This window comes from Scyliorhinus torazame, chromosome 18 (assembly GCF_047496885.1).
Source record: "Scyliorhinus torazame isolate Kashiwa2021f chromosome 18, sScyTor2.1, whole genome shotgun sequence".
NCBI classification, from domain to species: domain Eukaryota; kingdom Metazoa; phylum Chordata; class Chondrichthyes; order Carcharhiniformes; family Scyliorhinidae; genus Scyliorhinus; species Scyliorhinus torazame.
The window spans coordinates 68,375,857-68,400,292 of NC_092724.1; the positions used below are offsets into that span (position 1 = coordinate 68,375,857).

The 24,436-nt window shown below is 46.3% G+C and overlaps 1 protein-coding gene across 2 annotated transcripts in view; it reads right to left on the bottom strand.

The window, feature by feature from the left end:
* The window catches only part of LOC140395273 (calreticulin-like), a 220,808-nt gene that overhangs the window by 177,108 nt on the left and 19,264 nt on the right, over positions 1–24,436 (bottom strand). Inside the window, exons 4-8 of one of the 2 annotated variants that reach the window (XM_072482842.1) lie at positions 23,921–24,015; positions 22,632–22,841; positions 22,004–22,117; positions 19,132–19,275; positions 16,403–16,500 (exon numbers count right to left, since the gene is read on the bottom strand). In XM_072482842.1, the coding sequence (XP_072338943.1) occupies positions 16,403–16,500; positions 19,132–19,275; positions 22,004–22,117; positions 22,632–22,841; positions 23,921–24,015 (661 nt within the window). The remainder of the gene's footprint in view (positions 1–16,402; positions 16,501–19,131; positions 19,276–22,003; positions 22,118–22,631; positions 22,842–23,920; positions 24,016–24,436) is intronic. The other variant, XM_072482841.1, reaches the window with a different exon arrangement.

The window sequence follows — 24,436 nt, forward strand, 5'->3', positions numbered from 1 at the left end:
CCAACTGATTTGCGCCCGGTGCAAATCTGGATTTTGGCCTTTCCCGCTACTTAACCGGTGGTTAAACTGCAAACTAACTGACAGAGATTGATTGTCATGATCAAATCAACAATGTTCAAAATAAACAACCCAAGATGCTTTATAGAAGAATTTTCAAACAGAAGCTTTTTAAAATATATTATTTCACTGGGTGTGGGAATCGCTGTCCAGGCCAGCATTTATTGCCCATTCCCAATTGTCCCAGAGAAGGTGGTGGTGTGCCACCTTCTTGAGCCACTGCAGTCCATGTGATGCAGGTACACCCACGGTGCTGTTAAGATGTTCCAGGTTTTGACCCAGCAACAATGAAGGAAGAGCGATATATTTCCAAGTCAGAATCGTGTGCGTCTTGGGGGGGAACTTGCATCCGCTGTTCTTGTCCTTCTAGGTAATTAAGGTGGTGGGTTTGGAAGGTGTTGTGGAAGGAGCCCTGGTGAGTTCCTGCAGTGCGTCTTGCAGATGGTATACACTGCTGCTACTGTGTGTCAGTGGTGGAGGGAGTGAATGTTTGAGGTGATGGATAGGGGGCCAATCAAGTGGGCTGCTTCTCCTGGATGATGTTGAGCTTCTCGAGTATCGTTGGAGCTACACTCATTCAGGCAAGTGTGGAGTATTCCATTACGCTCCTGATTTGTGTCTTGTAGATGATGGGCAGACTTTGAGGAGTCAGGAGTTAGGTTAATCACTGCAGAATTACCAGCCTCTGACCTGTCATTGTAGCTACAGTATTTACATAGCTGGACCAGTTCAGTTTCTGATCAATGGTGACCCTCAGGGTGCTGATAGTTGGGAATTCATCAGTTGGGAATTCATCAATAGTAATGCCATTGAATGTCATGGGGCGATGGTAAGATTCTCCTATCAGAGCTGGTCATTACCTGCCTCTAGTATAGAGTGAATATTTCTTGCTATTTATTAGCCCAAGCCTGAATGTTGTCGCGGTCTTGCTGCATTTAGACATAGACTGATTCAGTATCTGATTAGTCTTGAACGGACCTGCACATTTGTCACGATCATCAACCACGATCATCCCCACTTCTGACATTATGATGGAGGGAAGGTCACTGATGAAGCAATGATGGGCAGCACAGTGGTGGCACTGCTGCTTAGTGATGAGGACCCGGGGTCAGTCCCAGCCCCGGGTCACTGTCTGTGTGGAATTTGCATATTCTCCCCATATCTGCGTGGTTCTCACCCCCACAACCCAAAGATGTGCATGTTAGACAGATTGGCCACACAATTGCCCATAAATTGGAAAATAATAATTGGGTACTCTAAATTTATTTTCAAAAATATAAATTAAACTGTTGAAGCAACTACCCTGAGGAGTTCCTACGGTGATGTCCCTGGATTCAAATGATTGACCTCCAACAACCACAACCATTGTCTGTGCCAGGGTATGAGAGTTTTGCCCCTTATTCCTATTGACTAGAGTTTTGCTAAGGCTCCTCGATGCTGCACTCAATCAAATGCTGCTTTGATGTCAAGGGCAGTCACTCTCACCTCACCTTCCTTTTTGGAACAAGGCTATAATGAGGTTAGGAGCTGAGTGACCCTGTCGGAGTGAGCAGGTTATTGCTAAGTAAGTACTGCTTGATATATCTGTTGATGACCCTTTTCATCACTTTGCAATGATCACTAGTTGACTAATGGGGCAGTCATTGGCCAGGTTGCATTTGTCCTGCTTTTTGTGAGCAGGATATATCTGGGTAATTTTCCACATTGCCAGGTAGATGCCAGTGTTGTATCTACACTCTAACAGCTTGGCTAGGGGTGCAACTAGATCTGGCCAACATGTCTCCAGTATTATTACTGGAATGTTGTCAGGGCCTTTGCAGTATTCAGTGCCTTCAGCCATTGTCTGATATCACGTGGACTGAATTGAATTGGCTGAAGACTAGCATCTGTGATGCTAGGGACTGCAAGAGGAGGCCGAAATGGATCAGCACTTCCGGCTGAAGCTAGTTAAAAATGCTTCAGCCTTGTCTTTTTCAGTGATGTGCCGGGCTACAGTATTGATGATGGAGATATTTGGGCTCCTCCATGCAGATGCAGCACAGTGGTTAGCACAATTGCTTCACAGCTCCAGGGTCCCAGGTTCGATTCCCGCTTGGGTCACAGTCTGTGCGGAGTCTGCATTCTGCATGCTCTCCGTGTGTGCGTGGGTTTCCTCCGTGTGCTCCGGTTTCCTCCCACAGTCCAAAGATGTGCAGGTTAGGTGGATTGGCCATTCTAAATTGCCCTTAGTGTCCAAACCAAAAAGGTGGGGTTACTGAGTTACAGGGATAGGGTGGAGGTGTGGGCCTAAATAGGGTGCTGTTTCCAAGGGATGATACAAACTCAATGGGCCGAATGGCCTCCTTCTGTACTGTAAATTCTATGATTCTAAGATTCTATGCAGATACAGTCCCAAAAGATGTGCTGTTAGGTGAATTGGATATTCTGAATTCTCCCTCGGTGTACCCGAACAGGCGCCGTAGTGTGGTAACTGGGGGATTTTCACAGTAACTTCATTGCAGTGTTAATGTAAGCCTACTTGTGGAACTAATGAAGAACATTATTATGTTTATGGACTTGATTCACAAATTGATTTTGCAGGACTACAGAGTTTAGATCTGATTTGTTGGCTGTGAGAGCACTGAGCTGTCTATTGCATGCTGCTGCTGCTGCTTCAGGGTTTGGCTAACCCAGTCACTGGTGGTTCTAGCGAGCCACTCTTGGTGACAGATATTGAACTCTCACCCAGTGAATAATAATAATAATGTTTATTGTCACAAGTAGACTTACATTAACACTGCAATGAAGTTACTGTGAAAATCCCCCAGTCGTCACATTCCGGCACATGTTCGGGTCACAGAGGAAGAATTCAGAATGTCCAATTCACCTAACAGAACGTCTTTCGGGACTTGTGGGTGGAAACCGGAGCACCCAGAGGAAACCCATGCATACACGGGGCAGAATGTGCCGACTCCGCACAAACAGTGACCCAAGCCGGGAATTGAACCTGGGATGCTGGCGTTGTGAAGCAACAGTGTTAACCGCGAGGGCGGCACGTGGCGTAGCGGTTAGCACTGGGACTAGAGCGCTGAGGACCCGGGTTCGAATCCTGGCCCTGGGTCACTGTCCCTGTGGAGTTTGCACATTCTCCCAGTGTCTGCGCGGATGTCCCACCCACAACCCAAAGATGCTCAAGTTAGGTGGATTGGCCACGTTAAATTGCCACTTAATTGGGGAAAAATAATAATTGGTACTTTAGCTATGCCATGCTTCCTGGTGGCGTTCACCATGGAATACTGATTCATATGATTCATCAGCTGAGGGAGGGTGATAGGTGGTAATCAGCATGATGTTTCCTTGCCATGTTTGACCCGATTGCATGCGTCCTCATGGACTTCAATGTTGAACACCCAGGGCCACTCTTTCCCAACTGTGCCACCACCTCTGGTGAGTCTCTCCTGTTAGCGGAACAGGAATGGTGATGGTCATGTCTGGAACATTATCTGTCAGGTATGATTCCGTGAATATGACCATGTCTGGCTGTTTCTTGACTGGTCTATGAGACAGATCTCCCAATTTTGGCACAAGTCCCCAGAATTAGACAGGGTAGATTCAAAAAGAATGTTCCCGATGGTGGGAGAGTCCAGAACTAGGGGTCATAGTTTGAGAATAAGGCGTAAACCTTTTAGGACTGAGGTGAGGAGAAATTTCTTCATCCAGATAATGGTGAATCTGTGGAATTCACTACCACAGAAAGTAGTTGAGGACAAAATTTGTTTAATTTCAAGAAGGAATTAGATGAAGCTCTTGGGGTTAAAGGAATTAAGGGATACGGGGAGGAAGGCAGGATATGGGTGTTGAACTCAATGATCAGCCATGATCATAATGATCCAAATAGCCTCCCCCTGCTCCCATTTTCTATATTTGTTTCTCTGTATATTAGTAAGGACAGGGCTGGGTGTGCCATTGCCCAGGTTGATGCTGGGTAGTTTCATTCTTTAAAAAAAAAAAAATTGAGTATCCAATTCATTTTTTCCAATTAAGGGGCAATTTTAATGTGGCCAATTCACCTACCCTGCGCATCTTTGCATTGTGGGGGCGAAACCCACAAACCCGGGGAGAATGTGCAAACACCACACGGACAGTGACCCAGAGCCGGGATCGAACCTGGGACCTCGGCGCCGTTAGGCAGCAGGGTTAACCCACTGCGCCGGTTTCATTCTTACCAACTTTTCTGTAGTGGTTTGATGCAATCAAGTGGCTTGCTGAGCCATTTCAGAGGGCATTTAAAAGTCAATCACGTTGCCGTGGATCTGGAGTCACATGTAGGCCACACCAGGTAAGGATGGCAGATTTCCCTCCCTAAAGTCAGTGAACCAAGTGGCGTTTAAGCTTGGTCCCAAGAGGTATGTTTTAAGGCACCGAAAGGAATAGAAGTAGCAACAGGAGGTTTAGAAAGGAAATTGTTTATTTGATTGGGTGACTAGTCTGATTTCATCTAACAATTCCTATGTTTCCGCATCCCAAGCTTAATCCACAGGCAAAGATAATAGATAGAAAGGACATGCTGCATACATTGACAACACAAATTTTTACAAATCATCAGGTCCAGATCCTAGGGTGCTGAAAGAAGCTGGAGTGGAGGTAGCAAAAGCTCAGATCATAATTTTTAATCCTCCTTGGATATGGGAGTGGTGTCAGAGGTCTGAAGGATTGAAAATGCCACACACTGATTTTTTTTTAAAAAGAGGGATAAACCGGAGGACTATATACAGGCAATCAGTGATGGGAAAATTAAAGGCAGCACGGTGGTGCAGTGGTTAGCACTGCTGCCTCACAGCGCCCAGGACCCGGGTTCGATCCCGGCTCCGGGTCACTGTCCGTGTGGAGTTTGCACAATCTCCCTGTGTGTGCGTGGGTCTCACCCCCACAACTCAAAGATGTGCAGGGTAGGTGGATTGGCCACGCTAAATTGCCCCTTAATTTGAAAGCAAAAATAGTTGGGCACTCTAACTTTATAAAAATAAGTGATGGGAAAATTACCAGAGACTCTTGTCAAGCCCAAAATTAATTCTCACTTGGAGAAGTGTGGGCAATTAAGGGACAGGCAGCACTGATTAGTTAAAGGAAAATTGCATCTCATTAACCTGGCTGAGTTCTTTGGTGAAGCACCAGAGATGGTAAATGAAGGTGCAGAAGATATTTCATAAAATACCACATAAAAGACTTAAGTCAGAAAATAGAAGCCAATGGTACTAAAGAAACAGTGGCAACTTTGCCTTAGAGCAGAGAAGGCAATGAGGACAATTGATAGGTGTTAAATTGATCGAAGGGAGAGGAAAAGGAGGTGACCCTCAAATTTATGGAATTGTGTCCAAATAAGAATAGAAAAAGAAGAACCAAAAGATGAGTGAAAGCAAGGCTCAGAGGCCATCAAGCCTTTGAGGCAAAGCGTGTCCACGCCAGCTCATTGGTCGATGGAGCAATGGGTCGAGTACCTGAAGTTCGCCCAGCATCGTAAGGGGTGTGCAGAAGACATGACCCAGGCGATAGCCTCGATTAAGGAGGTGGTTGACTGGGTGAAGGAGAAAATGACGACCCAGGGACAGGAGATTCAAAAGTTGCAGGAGCTGGCGACTGAACGAGAGGAGTCCACTGCAATGACTTTGGAAATTAGCATACTACAGGGACAGCCAGAAACGACTGCTGGATTAGGTAGAAGACTTAGAGAACCGGTCTCACAGGCAAAATATCTGAATAGTCGGGCTGCCAGAGGGAAAGGAGGGAACAGATGCGGGTACGTATGTGGGGAAGATGTTGCAGGAGATGGTCGGGCCGATGTGTTTGACAAGCCGCTGGAGGTGGACCGGGCACATAGGGTGCTCGTACGTAAGCCCCAGGGGTCGTGAGCCCCCGAGGGCCATGGTGGTGAAGCTACACCGATTCCTCGACAAGGAGCATATCATGAAGTGGGCCAGGCAGACAAAACGGTACATGTGGGGAAGAATCAGAGATCCGGGTGTACCAAGGTTGGGGACCAGAACTCGCAAAGAGGAGAGCAAGTTTCAGCAAAGTTAAGGCAGCCCTGTTTGCGAAAGACATTACATTTGCAGCTGTACTTCAACTCTCCGGAAGAGGTGGCTACTTTTATGAAGGACAATAATCTGGTTTAAGGACTTTTAAATTCAAACTGTGGTGGACGGAGTTTGGGGGAAGGGGTAAAGTGGGGGAGGGAGGGGTAAAGTGTGTGTGTGGGGGGGGGGGGGGGGGAAAGAGAGAGAGAGAGAAATAGTTCTGGGTTTTGTTTTGTCTTGTTTTAAAATTGTCTTTTTAATTCTGTGAGTTAAGTTTTGATTTTCGGGAAGAAAAGGGGGGGGGGGTTCTTGTGAAATTTGATTTATTGCTTTATGTACTGGACTACAAAACTTAGTTGCGACGGGGGTTTTCTTTTCTGTAAGAAAGATGGTTGATTCTTACATGCATAATTTTGCTTAAGCTGCTTGAAGCTTCTTCTATTGTATTTGATTCTGTTTGTGGGTGATGGGACTGATAAGAATCGGTTAAAGGGGGAGGGCCCTGTTGCCTGCGCATTGGTGTGTTTGCTTTTGGGGATTGTTGTTACTGTGTTGAGTGCTTGTGTTATGTTTAGGGGGAATAGAATCTGGCAGATGGCAGGTTTTTTGACACCAGAGGGTGGGAGCTGGAAGGCTAGCTGGATAGCTAGTTCATGGGAGCAAAATGGGGGGAGAGCTGAGGAAAGACAAAGTGGGAGGGGGGGGGGGGGTACTGCTGACCGTAAGGGACAGCTAGGAGACTGGAAATGGAGATCAGATGGCGGTCGCCGCCAATGAGCGGATCAAGTGAGGTACGGAACACGGGCTAGGAGCTGGCCTAGGAAAGGTCATGGCTGATCGACAGGGGAGGGGGGCAAGCCCCCCCCCCCCCCCCCCCCCCGACCAGACTGGTTACGTGGAATGTTCTTGGACTGAACGGGCCAGTTAAGAGAGCCTCTTTGTGGGGACTTCCGGTGACGGCGGGCAGAAGGCAGCCGCATATTGAGGGCTCCCGTCCGGGAACGGCATTTTCGGTGTTTAATGCCCGGTCCCAGGGGCAACAGAGGCAGAAAAAGCAGGGAGAAGGCACAGTGAAGGGAAATGTCGAAAAAAGTAAAATAACGGCCGTGAAAAAAGCAGCTGAAAGTCCGTTGGGAAGTGGAAAGGTCACCGTGGGGACGGCAAGAAAAGTGGAGGCTGGGGCACCAGGGGAGGCCGCATTGCCCACGGCTGAAGAGATGACTAAGGTGATGGCCGCGGAACTCAAAAGGCAGTTCACAAAGCACATGGAGGCGATGAGGAAGGAGATGGGGGCGGTATTGAAAGTGCTGGCGGAGGAGGCGATTGCCCCGGTGAGGGCGGCGGTGTTGAGTGCAGTGGCGGAGGTGCGGGAGCAAGGCGAGGCGCTGAAGGAAGTGGAAGAGACATAATTGCAGCACAGTGATCAAATTACCTAGATGGGGAAGGAGGTGCGGAAGGTGATAAGAGATCAACAAGGATCTGCGAGCCAAAATGGACGACTTGGAAAACAGATCCAGGCGACAGAATCTGAGGATTGTGGGTCTTCCCGAAGGAGTGGAAGGCCCGAGGCCAACTGAGTATTTTGCCACGATGTTGACGAAGCTATTGGGGGAGGGGGATGATCCCTCCCGATATGAACTGTATCGGGCTCATCGGTCGTGGAGGCCTGTACCAAAGGAGAGTAAGCCGCCAGGAGTAGTAACTTTGTGTTTTCGTAGGTACAGTGTGAAGGAGAAGGTCCTGTGCTGGGCAAAGCAGAAGCAGGTGGTGCAGTGGGCTGGAGCTGGTACACGCATATATCAGGACTATACGGTGGAGCTGGCGAGGTGTGCTGCCTTCAGCCGGGTGAAGAAGGTGCAGTGTGGAATAGTATACCCAGCTAAGTTGAGAGTGACCTACAAATCCAAGGACTTTTATTTCGGGATGGCAGTAGCAGCGGAGGAGTTTGCGAAGGCAGAAGGACTGTGGCTGAATTGAGAAGTGGTCATGCACCGATGTAGCCTCATGTAACTGTATTTTTTTCACTGCTGCTGGTGTATGTGCTAACGTTGTATATACTTGGACAAGGGATGGGACTTTCACTTGCAATGATGGTTCTTTGGGGCTTGGGTGTGTATGCGGGGTTTGTGTGCTAAAGGGGATTTCTTGGTTTCCCTGGGACCGGGCAAGGGGGAAAGGGACCCAGGCGGGGGCCTCCACGCTGGCCGGTTTAAGCCGGCCAGTGAACGGAAGTGAGGTGGGGGAGGGGCTGTGGCCATCAGAGCCCGACAGAGCAGGTTCCGATGAGTCTAGCCGGGGTGAAAAGTTGGGGGGAGGAACAGCGGTTGGGGGGAGGAGTTTTGTAAGAGGAAGTGGAGGGGAAGAGCCGGGGGGGGGGGGCGGGCTGCAATACGTGGGTGTCATTTACGGTACTCTTTCAGGGATTGGATGGCATTGAATGTTAGGGAAAGGGGGACTCTGTAGGTCAACGGTGACCATCGGCAATTCCTGATTCCTTTTTCTTTCTCCTTTGTTTGTCCCACCGTGGGAGGGTTTGTTTTATTTGATGCTTATATTGTCAGGTGGGTCGTTGTTTGGGGTGGTGGGAGGATGGGATCGTTGTTGTTGATAAGGGAATTGACTTTGGATTTGTTACCGTTTACTGTTTGTTGGTGGGGTGTAATTTGTGAAGAAAATGTGAAAATGGAGAATAAAAATATTTTGCAAAAAAAGAGTCTCTTTGTTCGCACACCTGAGACAGTTAAAAGCGGACGTCGCCATGTTACAGGAGACACACCTGAAGCTGGGAGACCAAATTAGATTAAAGAAGGGATGGGTCGGGCAAGTGTTTCATTCAGGACTGGACTTTAAATCAATGGGGGTGGCTATCCTGATTAACAAAAAGGGTGACATTCAAGGTGGGGAAGATAGAGGCAGACCTGGGCGGCAGATTTGTTATGGTTAGCGGGAAGCTAGAGGGAATGGCAGTGGTGCTGGTGAATATATATGCCCCAAACTGGGATGATGTCGCGTTTGACTTGCACCGGCTGATCATGGGTGGGGACTTTAATACGGTCCTGGACCCGAGGTTGGACCGGTCGAGTGCTAGGTCGGGGAAGCTATCAGCAATGGCAAAGGAACTGCAGGGGTTCATGGAGTGCATGGGAGGGGTAGATCCGTTGAGATTTGAGAGACCAAGGAGCAGGGAATATTCATTCGACTCCCATGTACATAAGGTGTACTCCAGGATAGATTTCTTTGTGCTAGATAAAACACTGTTAGCAGGGGTTGAGGACACGGAGTACTCAGCAATTGTGGTCTCAGATCACGCATTACACTGGCGAGACCTACGGGCAGACAGGGAATGCCCAGCACCCACAGTGGAGCCAGGGTTGTTAGCGGTTGAGGAGATCTGTGAGCTAGTGAGAGGGGCCATTCGGGAGTACATAAAGATCAATGACACGGGAGAGATTGCAGCTGGGGTGGTCTGGGAGGCATTGAAAGCGGTTATTAGAGGGGAATGGATTTTGATTCGAGCCCACAGGGCTAAAACTGAGCGGTTGGAGCTGGACAGGTTGGCAGGAGAAATCTTACAGGTGGACAGGAGATATTCGGAGTCTCCAAATGAGGAGCTCCAGAAGGAGCGTCAAGAGACTTCAAATGGAGTTTGGGCTCCTTTCCACAGGTAAGGCGGAGGGTCAGCTGAGGAGGGTAAAAAGGGGCAATATATAAGCATGGGAAGAAAGCTAGCAGGATGCTGGTGCAGCAGCTGAGGAAACAGGAGGCAGCGAGAGAAATAAGGAAAATAAAGGACATGAGGGGGAACATGGTGAGGGACCCGGGGGCGGTGAATTAAGTACTCCGGGAATTTTAGAGCCAGCTATACGAGTCGGAACCCCCGGTTGGGAAGGAGGGCATGAATCAATTTGTGGGGAGGCTAGAGTTCCCGAAGGTACACGAGGAGCTGGTGGAGGTCCTAGGGGGCCCCGGTTGAGCTTGGGGAGGTGATAGATGGACTGGGGGCGATGCAATCGGGTAAAGCCCCGGGACCTGACGGATTCCCAGTGGAATTTTGTAAGAAGTTCTCTGGGTTACTGGGGCCGCTCATGGTTAGGACTTTTAACGAGTCCAATGAGCTGGGAGTACTCCCCCCCCCCCCCGCCCCCCCCCCCCCCCAATGTTATCACACGCATCAATTTCTCTCATCCTGAAGCGTGACAAGGATCCGGAGAGCTGTGGATCGTACAGGCCAATCTCCCTCTTGAATGTAGACGCCAAATTATTGGCAAAGATCCTGGCCACTCGAATAGAGGATTGTGTCCCGGAGATAATTGGGGAGGATCAGACGGGATTTGTAAAAGGCAGGCACCTGACATCTGTCATGTGAGAGTACCTTTAAGACATGGATGTTTAAGCAATGTACCTTTAAGAAAACAGTGATGTCAGAGAGTGGGTGGATCAGCCATTTTGAAGTTTCAGTTTGGAGGAAAAGAGGAAAAGAGCTTGGGGAGTGTGTGTTTGCAGTGAGCTGGATTTGCTGTGATCTCTGCCATGAAAGAATATCTCTGGATCATTTGGGTGATTTAAACTCATAATAGTAAAGCCTTTAACCTGATGTGATTCTGTTTAAAGGTGTTAAGTCTCTTGGAAGTTTGAAGGAACATTTTGAGGGATTATTTGCTGTTGTAATATTTTCAGAGTTATATTTGAAGTAAGGGGTGTTAAGCGATCCAATGTTTATTTAAGATGTTAAGTTGAGTTCATGGAATAAACATTGTTTTGTGTTTAAAAACCCACGTGTCCATAATTGTAATCCCACGCCTAGGGGACAAGCCGTGTGCTGGGAAAAGCAACAAATACATTAAAGGGGGAGGTTGGTTGAACGCCATGATACATTTTGGGGTTCTGAAAACGCCTCTCCCATAACAATTGGGGTCTCGAGGGGGATAAAAGTCTATCTATTGGATTGGCTTTTGTGAACTTAAAGACAGTGAAGGATTGTTGCTTTTCCGGTGTGGTATTTTAGTTTAAGTGGGGAGTGTGTTGTGGACAATGGCTCTTTCAGAGGCTCATAGGTTTTTGGGGGTGGAGACTGTCACACGCAGTACTTTACGGACAGAGACCAAACGCAGACTGTTGGGTCTGGCAATAACATTGCAGTTAACATTACCTGACAAAATGCGAAAAGATGAGGTAATTATGGCGGTGGTTAAGCATTTAAAGTTGCCTGAGATAGAGTTCATGGGAAGTGGCTAAAATTCATTTGCAAATTAAACAAATGGAACATGAGAAAGAATTAAAGTGGCTTGAATACGAAAGAGAGAGAGCAGAAAGAGAAAGAGAGAGAGAGGAAAAAGAAAAGGAGAGAGAAGAAAGAAACAAAGAAAGAGATAGAGAGGAAAGGGAAAAAGAGAGAGAGTTTGAACTTTGGAAAATGGCTCTGAAACATGAAAATCAGTTAAAATTGGCAGACGCAAAGGGACACGTACAGTTGGAGGAGATGGATGAGGATAATGAGACAGAGTCATAGTCGAAGACGTGGTGGAGATATATTTAAATATGTCCAAGCATTGCCAAGGTTTGACGAGAAGGAGGTGGAAGTCTTTTTCATTTCATTTGAGAAGGTAGCTAAACAAATGCAATGGCCACAGGACATGTGGGTATTACTGATTCAAACAAAGCTGATAGGTAGGGCTAGTGAAGTGTTTGCATCACTACCGGAGGAGGTATCTGGAAAATATGAGGAGGTGAAGAAATCCATCTTAAGTGCATATGAACTAGTGCCTGAAGCTTGCAGACAAAGGTTTAGAAATTTAAGGAAAGAATTTGGTCAAACATACTTTGGAGCGGGTGCAGAGGAGATTTACCAGGATGTTGCCTGGTATGGAGGGAAAATCTTATGAGGAAAGGCTGATGGACTTGAGGTTGTTTTCGTTGGAGAGAAGAAGGTTAAGAGGAGACTTAATAGAGGCATACAAAATGATCAGGGGGTTAGATAGGGTGGACAGTGAGAGTCTTCTCCCGCAGATGAAAATGGCTGGCACGAGGGGACATAGCTTTAAACTGAGGGGTAATAGATATAGGACAGAGGTCAGAGGTAGGTTCTTTACGCAAAGAGTAGTGAGGCCGTGGAATGCCCTACCTGCTACAGTAGTGAACTCGCCAACATTGAGGGCATTTAACAGTTTATTGGATAAACATATGGATGATAATGGCATAGTGTAGGTTAGATGGCTTTTGTTTCGGCGCAACATCGTGGGCCGAAGGGCCTGTACTGCGCTGTATCGTTCTATGTTCTATGTTCTATACATGGAGTTTGAAAGGCTCAAACAGAGTAATTGTGATAGGTGGATAAGGGCTTTGAAAATAGACTAAACCTATGAAGCTCTCAGAGAAAGTATACTTTTGGAAGAGTTTAAAAATTCAATTCCTGATGTAGTGAGAACTCATATGGAAGAACAGAGGGTTAAAACTGTGAGATTAGCAGCAGAAATGGCAGATGATTATGAATTAGTTCATAAATCAAAGCTTGGTTTCCGACATCAGTTTCAGCCTGTGAGGGATAGAAACTGGGGACATGAGAAATACTCAAATGGTAAAGGTAAAGGTGATCTGATGAAGACAATAAAGAGAGTGTACCTCAGATTAAAAAAGAAATCCAGGAGGGTGGAAAAGAAATGAGAAGTTTCAAATGTTTTCACTGTAATAAACTAGGCCATGTGAAGTCACAGTGTTGGTGGTTGAAGAAAAGCACTGGGAAGGCTGATGTGATAAAACAGGATGAGACAGTGGGGTTTGTTAGAGTGGTAAAGGAAAGCCCAAGGGAAGCGAAGAAGGTGCAAACGATTGTACAGCCTGTTCAAGAAGTAATTGTTAAGAAGGTGCCAGATGTCTAAAGAATTTACTTGTTTGGGTAAAGTTTACTCATGTGTATCAGGAGGAGCAGGTAAAGAAGTCACAATTTTAAGAGATATAGGGGCTGGTCAATCTTTAATGGTGTTTAATTATGTAGTTTTGGAAGAATGTTGCAAGAAAAGGTGGTCATATGTGGAATTCAGGGTGAGAGGAGTAGCGTTCCATTATATAAGGTAAGGTTGGAAAGTCCAGTGAAGAGTGGTGAAGTGGTAGTAGGAGTAATAGATAAACTAACTTGTCCAGGAATACAGTTTATCTTGGGTAATGATATAGCTGGATCGCAGGTGGGAGTGATGCCTACTGTGGTTGATAAGCCAGTGGACAATCCGACAACTGAAGTGTTGAAGGACGAATATCCTGGGATTTTTCCGGATTGTGTAGTAACAAGGTCGCAAAGTCACAGGTTAAGACAAGAGGAGAAATCAAAGAGTGAAGATGAAGTTGAAGTGCAATTATCAGAAACGATCTTTGATCAGATGGTTGAAAAAGAACAAGAACAGGTGGAGGATGAGGCGGATATTTTTAGTTCAGGAAAAATGGCAGAGATCACAGCAAATCCAACTCACTGCAAACACGGACACTCCCCAAGCTCTTTTCCTCCAAACTGAAACTTCAAAATGGCTGAACTGCTCAGCTCCACCCACTCTCTGACATCACTGTTTTCTTAAAGGTACATTGCTTAAACATCCATGTCTTAAAGTGACTCTCACATGACACATCCAACATTAGACAGCTTCTTAATGTAATTATGATGCCAGCGGAGGGGCGCAATGCTGAGGTGGTAATCGCCATGGACGCGGAGAAGGCTTTCGACCTGGTGGAGTGGAAGTATCTATGGGATATTTTAGGCAGGTTTGGGTTTGGGCAGGGATTTGTGGAGTGGGTCCGGTTATTGTACCGGGCCCCGGTGGCAAACGTAAGAACTAACAGAGTTCGGTCGGAATACTTTAGTCTATGTCGGGGGACAAGGCAGGGATGTCCGCTCTCCCCATTACTGTTTGCCCTGGCCATAGAACCCTTACCAATGGCCCTGAGAGCGGCGAGTGCCTGGCGGGGTATAGTGAGAGAGGGGGGGGGGGCGGGGGGGAAAACCACAGGGTCTATCTCTATGCGGTCGATTTGCTTTTTTCAGAAGTATGAATGCGGCGATATCGAGGTTTATATGAGGGGGGGGGGAGAAAGAGAGTAAGGAGGGCTGTCCTGGAACGGACCCGCAGAGAAGGGGGCTTGGCTCTCCTGAGCTTTATAAACTATTACTGGGCTGCCAACATATCGATGGTCAGGAAGTGGGTAGTGGGAGAGGGGTCAGTTTGGGAGTGGATAGAGGCAGCATCCTGCAAAGGTACGAGTCTGGAGGCTTTACTGACGGCACCCCTGCCATTCTCACCGGGTGGTGGCAGCCCTAAGGGTGTGGGGGCAATGGAGGCAGCATATGAGACTGGGGGGGGGGGGGGCATCAGTGTGGTCACCGATCTGTGACAATCACCAGTTTGTCGGGGGGGGGGGCTGGATGGGGGCTTTCAGGTATGGCAGCAGACAGGGATTGAGAGTTTTGGGGATCTATTCATCCAGGAGGGCTTTCCGACCTTGAAGACATTAGAGGAGTTTGATTTGCTGGGTGGGAATGGGTTTCGATACCTTCAAATGCGGAACTTTGTACGGAGGCAGGTCCCAAGCTTTCCTCGCCTCCCCCTAAGGGGACTACAGGATAAAGTGCTGTCAAAAACAGGGGTTGGAGGTGGGAAGGTTTCGGAGATATACAGGGAATTGTTAGAGTGGGAAGGGGCCCCTGTCAAAGAAGTGAAGAGGAAGTGGGAAGAGGAGCTTGGAGGGGAGCTGGAAACTGAACTATGGGAAAAAGCCTTGAAAAGGGTAAATGCATCCTCGTCCTGTGCTAGACGTAGCTTGATTCAGTTCAAAGTAGCCCACAGGGACCACATAACGGTAGCCCGGATGAGTAGGTTCTTCGAGCGGTGGAGGACAGATGTGGACGGTGTGGGGGTAGTCCGGCCAACCATGTTCATATGTTTTGGGCATGTCCGAAACTGAGGGAATTCTGGCAGGGATTTGCAGATGTTATGTCGGAAGTCCTGGAAGGTAGGGTAACTCCAGAATTGGCAATATCTGGGGTGTCGGAGGATCCGGGGGCAAAGTGGGGGAGAGAGGCCGATATCCTGGCCTTCTCCTCCCTGGTGGCCCTGGAGACGGATCTTGCTGAGATGGAGGGACTCGGAGCCCCCGAAGTCGTCATGGTAGACGATATGGTAGAGTTTCTCAGTCTGGAGCAAAATCAAGTTCGCTGTGAGAGGATCAATACAGGAATTCGCCCAGAGTTAGCAGCCATTCATCGATTTCTTTAACAAAAATTGAACGTCAGCAGTAAGGGGGGAAAGGGAAAAGATGGGGGGGGGGGGGGAAACAGGAGGCATGGTAATGTTAAATAAGGACAGGGAACTTAGTATACGGGTAATTGGGGACAGTGCGGGAGAAGTGGGGGACGTGGTTTATAGTTTGTTGTTCTTTTAGGGGGTATTTTGTGCGTTGACCCGTGCAGTTGTTTTAGAAACGTCAACATGTTAAATTGTGAAAATTACAAGTGCTTGAGTAAAATTTTTTCTAAATAAAAAAACGACATGCTAGGATTTGGAATGTGCTGCCCAATAAGATAGTGGATATAGATTCACTGTAGCTTTCAAAAGAGTGTTGGATAAATACTAAGGAGAAAAAATTGCAATGATTTGTTGAAAGAGCGAGGGAAGTAGGACCAACTGAATTGCTCTTCCAAAGAGCCACTGCAGACTCACAAGGTCAAAATGGCCGCCTTCTGTTCTGTTTCGTCTATGATTGCAACAGGGGCACTGGAATTGGGCCCAGCATTCCTAGGAGATGTGCGGAAGGGGTGGGACTAAAAATAACATTAGTGTTTTAAATCATTCTATATTGTCTCCAGTTGGAAAATTGGCATGTGAGAGTCAGTTAAGAACAGGACCAGGCTCAGCTCGGACACTTCAGTCCAATCTGCTTTTGGGTTCACACCATCATTAGATAAGGTGCCAGACAGGCAAATACATTCCAACGAATGGAAGGAGAAAAGACACAAAGTAAACAAATGTCCCTGCTTATAATAATTCATAGACTTGACAGGGGCAAGGCCTGTCTTACATTTTATTTTCCTCTCTTCCACCCCCATCTCATCTTCATGGTACAATCCCTGCTTTACAAAGCAATGAGGGGCTGTATTGCTGGCCTCTACCAATATTACTTAGCATGTTAAATATCACAAGCACAAATCGATGTGCCCTGCTTTCTTAAGGCAAAGTATTGCAGCATCAAAATATTAATTCAATTAGTTTACAGATTGTCTTTCTCCCACCATTCCACCTCCAATTCACAACCACCTCACCTTAGTTTGTCCCCATGTCTGACTGCCAAACTCTTCTGCATATTTTTCATCATCGGTGATGAGAAAATTATCAAAAATAGTACCAGATTTCACCTGTAAAACAAGAATTAGGATAGTGTGTTTGAACTGGCTGCTTTTAAAAAAAAACAAATTTAGAGTTCCCAATTCATTTTTTCCAATTAAGGGGCAATTTAGCGTGTTCAACCCACCTACCCTGCACATCTTTGGGTTGTGATGGCGAAACCCCCGCAAACACGGGGAGAATGTGCAAACTCCACAAGGATAGTGACCCAGAGCCGGGCTCGAACCTGGGACCTTGGCACCGTGAGACTGCAGTGCTACCACTGCGCCACCGTGCTGCCCTAACTGGCTGCTTATTACCCGACATACAACATGCGTGCCATTTCTCTGCAATTTCAATACATGTGTGGTAACAATGTCACAAAGAGGGCAGCGCGGTGGCGCAGTCGGTAGCACTGCTGTCTCTTGGCGCCGGGGTCCCAGGTTCGATCCCGGCTCTGGGTCACTGTCTGTGTGGAGTTCGCACATTCTCCCCGTGTTTGCATGGGTTTTGCCCACACAACACAAAGATGTGCAAGGTAGGCGATTGGACACGCTAAAATTGCCCCTTAATTGGAAAAAAGAATTGGGTACTCAAAACAATGTCACAAAGTGCTATGTCATGTCATTTTTCAAGGAGACATTGAAACCATTTCGCAAACCAGGAAATCGAGAATTCAGCACAGCAGTAATGTACTTGCAGCAACTAATGTAACAAGAAACCTGGCAATGAACATCTGGCCTTCAAATTGATTAGAATCATGTGATTGGAAGCAACTCATCCAAAAGATAGCATCTACGACACTGCAGCACCTCAGTACCCAGATGTCAGCCCAGGTTACATGGTCAAGTCTCTGGATTGTGACTCAGGTGTTGGTGCCAGTACTGAACTAAGGATGACACCTTTAAAGGGAAAGAGGCAACAGGGCAGTGCCAACCTCACTGTTCTTGGCAACTGGGGTTAATTCCATTTGTTGAAAATACCCGTTCAGGAATAGCACAGCCCAAAGTTAATCCAAACTCCAGCTCAGGATCATCGGGTGCACCAGTGAGAGTTTTGCCTCTTCTAACATCAATTCTTACCACCTGGGTTAAATTGTCAAAATTTTGACTGTGTTGTTCCAGAGGTTCACATCCACTGGATGTAGTCTGAGGACTTTTCTGTTTCATCCAGTGGGCTCCACAGACCCCTGATCCCAGAAGCTTTCTTTAAGCCAGTGTTAAAACATACTGCACCATTTAATTCTGAAGTATCATGTTGGTTTTTTTAATCCTCTGTGCAGATATCACAGGCAAACTCAATTTTCCCTCACACAATACCCACACATCTGGGGGTTGCTGAAAAAATAAATTATGCAGCAATGATCATGATCTCGGGATGCCCAAACACCAGAACTACTTTTATTTTGAAGTGTAGTTACTTTTATCATATAGAAAACATGGCAATCAATCGAAGTGAAGCCTGGTCCCGCAGACAGCAATGAATGACCACATAATTAATTCAATAAAAGATTTTGGTTGAGTGACAAATATTGGCCAGGGCACGGGTGACTTATCCAGCTCTTCAAATAGTGGCAAGAGATCTTTTACATCTGCCTGAGTGCACAGACAGGACCTCAGCTTAATGTTCCATCCGAAAGACAGCACTTCCAACAGTGTAGTACTCCCTTGGTACTGCATTGAAATGCCAGTGTAAATTAGGTGTTAAAGTTTCTGGCGTGAGAATTGAACCCTTAATCTTTTGATCTGAAGGCAACAGTGAGATTAGGGCCATAGCTGAAACCTTAGTGGGCGGAAACAGCTTTATGCCTCTTCCTTACTCAGAGAAAAGTAAGGCGTCTTCCAACAGCAGCTCACTGGGCTAAATCGCTGGTTTTCAAAGCAGACCAAGGCAGGCCAGCAGCACGGTTCAATTCCCGTACCAGCCTCCCCGAACAGGCGCCGGAATGTGGCGACTAGGGGCTTTTCACAGTAACTTCATTGAAGCCTACTCATGACAATAAGCGATTTTCATTTTCATTCATTTCATTTTCAACAGGTTTATTTGGGATCACGAGCTTTCGAAGCGTAGCTCATCATCAGGTGAGTGAACTCACCTGATGATGGAGCTACGCTCCGAAACCTCGCGATTCCAAATAAACCTGTTGGACTTTAACCTGGTGTTATATGACTTCACACTGTGCCCACCCAAGTATCTCCACATCATTGCTTAGAGAAGATAAACTTAACAATTACAATACCAGCTGCTGTAGCACAAAACGGATTTTTGTCTGTTTGGCTCACAGTGGCTCATTATGTGCTGGAATTGAATTTAAACAGTAAAGCCATCGTCCTGAACCTGGAGAATTATAGAACATGCATGATTTCAGCAGAACGTAAATTAATCTAACTCCTTCATGGCATCTGGTTCAGTATCGTCTTCAAAGCCAATCACTGAGACTGGGTTGTCAGCAATAAGGATGGTAATCAGAGTTCTCTGTAACCTTTTGTAAGACAGCCGTAGTGCTGTGATTGTGTGTTCCACACTTCTGTAGATTTAATGACAGGGAGGACAAAGGCCAGACCTGATATTTGAAGAGTAGGTTTGCAATCCCAAATACTCCCAAATGTAAATATTGCTACAAAACATACTGAAGCCAGTCAGTATCACTGCCCATTACTGACCTGCCACAGGTCCAGTCCAATCACGCCAATGTTCGGAAATCTGTAGATGTTAGTGTCAGGAGCATATTCAGGATTGTCAATCTCTGGATGGACCCAGGAACCTTTGTAGCTGGGATTTTTTATTTGTTTTGGTTTCCATTCACCCTAGGTTTAAAAAAAAAAGAACATTTATTCAGCCAATGTTTAATGCAACGTACAACACCCCAGGTGTGCAAAGTAAGGTGGCAATGCACGTGTGAAGCTGAACAAAAGGGGAAACTGCCCTTTGTTACCAATACTCCAAGCACTCAGACTTTAACAGTTTCTGTTAGGTGCTATTCTACTTCGTAGGGCTATGAAAAATAAAGATCTTAATAAGGCAAATAGCGAAAGCTACTTAAACCAACAAAAATGCGATTAAAGATTCAGTTACATGGATGAAAGGAGGAGTGAAAAACTTGTGAAATACATTTTAAAAATGGTTTCCAACGAAGGGGCAATTTAACATGGCCAATCCACCTGCACATCTTAGGGTTGTGAGAGTAAGATCCACGCAGATATGGGAAGAATGTGCAAACTCCACATGGACAGTGACCCGGGGCCGGAATCGGACGCGGGTTCTCTGTGCCGTGAGGCAGCAGTGCTAACCACTGTGCCACTCTCGGTGAAATACCTTTAATGGAAAATAGGAGTTTAACAACTCAAAAGAAACTGCATTCAACATGTTTCAAACTTAAAATTTTGCAAATATTTAGTATATTTTATTCATAGCCGACAAAAATGTACATCTTGTTTCTGTTAAGATCTTTCAATTTTAGAGTTATACCTTACCCAGTTGATAACAGCAGGATAAGAGCTATTCGCTGTACCGGTTGTATTGCAAGTGTATGCAGCTACACAGTAGCCAAAGTGTTTAAAGCCTTAACATATGCCATTGTATTTGGGAAGAATGGACATTAACTGCTGCCTAATTTATTCCAAAGTGGAGGCAGCCCGGTGGCCCAGTTGTTACCACTGCTACCTCACGGCACCGAGTACCCGGGTTCGATCCCGGCCCTGGGTCACTGTCCGTGTGGAGTTTGCACATTCTCCCTGTGTCTGCGTAGGTATCACCCTCACAACCCAAAGATGTGCTGGGTAGGTGAATTGGCCACGCTAAATTGCCCCTTAGCTGGGAAAAAAAAAATTGGGTGCTCTAAATTTATATTCTTTTAAAAACTGAACAGTTATGTTCTCCTTATTACAAAAAGGATATAAAGGCAGTGGAGAAGGAATACACCAGAACTGAGATAATAACTACTCTTTTATCTAGAAAGAGGTATTCAACATAAAGGGAGTGGTTTGACAAGGTAGATGTAGAGAAGATATTTCCATTTGTGGGAAGATCAATACTAGGGGCCACAAATGTAAAATCTTCACTAATAAACCCCTTCCTCATTTCCCTTCTTTTGCTGACAGTAAATAAGGCAGACACAAGAAACCTCTTTACCCAGAAAGCGGTTAGAGATATGGGATATTACAGAACAGGAGGTTGTCATTCAGTCCATCAAGAACAAAGAACAAAGAAAAGTACAGCACAGGAACAGGCCTTCGGCCCTCAAGCCCGCGACGACCATGCTGCCCGTATAAACTAAAATCTTCTACACTTCCGGGGTCCGTATCCCTCTATTCCCAAGTATGTCCTATCTCTTTTGAAGGACAATCCAGTTATTCCCACTGCCCCACTCTTTCTCCAGATCCCTGACATTTTTTTTTCTCCTCCAAGTATTTATCCAATTTGCTTATATCAGATAGTGCATTCAATATCATAACCATTCATTAGACCTGGGGTTGGATTCTCCAAGCTTCCGCGCTGAAATCACGATCACAAAACCGGTCCCCGGAGAATCGCTCGCAAATCACGCGCGCACACATACTACACGGCGCGGGTAGGGGCCATTGACAGAGGCCCCCCCCCCCCGCGATTTTCCGAGGAAAACTTGCCGAGTTCCCGACGGCGTGGTTCTAACCACCTATCGGCCGTCGGGAACGGCTGGTGCGGTCGCCCTGGTGGGGGGCGGGGGATCAATCACCGGGGGCTGGGGGGGGGGGCTCACGGACGGCCAGGGGTGTGATCGGGCGTCACAGACCCATGGGCGCCCGCGATCTCAGGGGGCCTACATTTCTGGTGCCAATACGCGGGCTGAGTCCACCATGTCCCACGGGGCAGGCGCTGCAGGCCGCCGCCGTGCGCATCCGCACCGGAAATGCGGGGCCCCGTATCCGGGGCCAGAGCTGCGAGAAGCACTCCCTGCTAGCCCCCTGCAGGTAGGCAAATAATTCAGGACTTTCTTCAGGAAAGTCCAGTGATTCGCCAGCATTTTTACGCTGGCATGGGACTATAACCCAATTATTGGAGAATCCCACCCTTGGTTCTTTTGCCAATTACCTTTAATCTGTGCCCTCTGGTTATCCACCCTTAAACCTTTGGAAAAGGTTTCTCTCTATTTACTCTCGTCTGAACCATGAATGATTATCCAATCTCCTGGAGTCTTTTTTTGAAGCGAAAGAACCTTACATTTTGACCTCATCCTTGAAATCATATAATGAATCTCTTCTGTACCCTCTCCAAAGCCTGGCGCCCAGAATTGGACACAATATTCAAGCTGTGATCAAACATTTTTTAGGTTTATAAGAGGTTCTTGGCTTTTGTACCATGTGCTTCTATATAAATAGCTCAGGATTCCATATGTCAGAATGTTGAACTTACTAACGCATCGTTGTTGAGGCAAAGATGCATTTAAGGGAAAGCTAAATAATTGCATCAAAAGATATGCTAAATAGGGTTAAATGAATGTGGGTGGAGCGAATATCCGGTTTCTATTCTGTAAAACCAACAATTTTACTTCCATACCTTGTACTCTGGGTTTGGGATCACTGGAGGCTCCCACTCTCCATCCATTTCTTCATCCCAATCCTCTGGTTTTTTGGCATCTGGGTCTGGAATGTTCTCAGGTTTATCCCAATCCTGCATTTGTCAGTAGAGATGAAGAATGTGTGGTCAGATCAGACAATTATTACCTGCACTGGAATAGTTAGCAGCTCCGTCAATTTAATCATTGCCCTCATGAACTCGCTCATCAGCTTTCTCACCAACACATATACATGGTTATGTCAGTTTATTCCTAGTTAAAGCTTTTTATCCGGATGGTGTTATTGTCGAGTTATCACTGCAGATAATTTTGAGGACAAGTCAAGTTCCTCAACACCAAGTGATGCACTGTTCTAGTCTACGTTGCCAGTGGGAGGTGCAATATCAGTCTGAGTTTTTCAACCTTCCATCTCCCCTACCAATGACTTTCCATTATGTATAATGGCAGAAGCTTGCTCTGGCGGATTGATACTAGATAAAAAGTTTCTGTAATATTTGGGAACGGCTACTTGTCACAACAACACCTGATGGATGGTCAACAACACCTGATGGGTGGTCAACAATCACAGGGAGACCAAAGCAACTGCTGCTCATGGTTCTCCAATCTCACCTCTGGCTTTTTGTCATCAACATCATCAATTGTCTCTCGGTCATCCCAGTCCTCTGGCTTCGTCACTTCAGGATCCTTGATCTTCTTTACTGGCAGGAGGTCCCAGTCATTTTCCAGATTACCTGACTCCACCTTTGCGTTGTCAATCTTAACTTCGTATGTCTGATCAGGTTTGATGATCAGCGTGTACAGGTGGGTCAACTCATCGTCCTGCAAAGAACAAAAACAAGGGCAGCAGGCTGGCGCAGTGGTTAGCCCTGCTGTCTCACGGCACCGAGGGCCCAGGTTCGATCCTGGCTCTGGGTCACTGTCCGTGTGGAGTTTGCACATTCTCCCCGTGTTTGCGTGGGTTTCGCTCCCACAACCCAAAGGTGTGCAGAGAATTAGACACGCTAAATTGCCCCTTAATTGGAAAATTTAACTGGGTATTCTAAATTTATTTTAAAAAAATTTTAAAGACCAAAAACAAACGGTGCTCACAGTAGTGTCAACTCACTTGTATGGGATCTAACAAACCAATTTGATCACAAAGTATTGCTATACCAGAGTTTGTGCTTTGTAACCCCTCTCTCCCACAGAGAGGAGTCAAGCAGATTCAGGTAAGAATGGGGAAATGTGCAAAGAATTGTATGTATAATTGTCATTGGAAGGTTGCAGAGATTAAAATGAAACTTTTTAATGGTCTTGCTGTTTGTGACATGGGACCACCCAGGCATGGTTTTCCCTTAGGTTTGCCTTTCCCCATGCTTGAAGATATTTCTTCCATTTGGCACCTGACTGATTAATGCAGATTGGAGTAGAACTGGACTCCATCCCCATTCCAATGGCATTTGCTGCTCATTTGAAACCCTCTAAACATTTCTCATTCCCTGGTTTCCCAGTTCCCATATTGTTCCTTGGTCAAGATCCCAGGTGGAAAACCTGCTTTGCCATCGCGATCAGTATGGCTCTCCAACAAGAGAACAAATGGGAAGAGAATTTGCTCTTTTCCCATTGAATATTTATAATCCTACAAATACTCCGTTTGTCAGACTGCAGCCTCTTTGTCCATTTCAATTCTTTAATTTGCAGCCATGCCTTCAGCCTCCTACACTTTCTGGATTTTCCTCCCTCAAACTCTTCATCTTCCTCTCCTCTTTTTAGACACTCCCGAAAACCAGCTTTTTCATCCAATCACTTGACCAGCCCTCCTAATGTCCTTTGGCTCAGTCGTCATTTTCCTTACTCCACATCACTTCGCATAGGCATGTTTTGTCAATGGTACATGTAGCTTATAAATTAATACACACCTTGCACTTAATGTCGTTCTTGATTAGATGGTTTTTGCCTTTGTAGTTGATAATTACATGTACTTTCTTTGTTGAGTATCCACAAATATCGGGACCTTAGGTGCAAGAAAACGGACATATTTTTCAATTCATGTTCAATTTGATTCTTGGAGAAAAAAAAGGAAGAAAACTGCAGCATTTATATGGTGATTTATTTAGGGACGGCATGGTGGCACAACCCCCCCCCACCATCGTAGGGATTCTATGATTTAACCTGAGGATCACCACAGGTGCAGAGTTGAGAAGGCAGGCCTTCATGAATAAACTTCAGCCGGTACGGGAATTGAACTGCTGACATTGAATTGAATTGGCCTCACTCTGCATCACAAATCAGCCGTTCAGTCAACTGAGCTAAACCGGCTCCTCCCACTAATTAATACACATGGTACGTGTGTATAGTAAATACTAGTATGACACACAGAATGCGGTGGCCAGTACAATATTGCAGCACATAATATCTATATGGGCCTAGTCAGT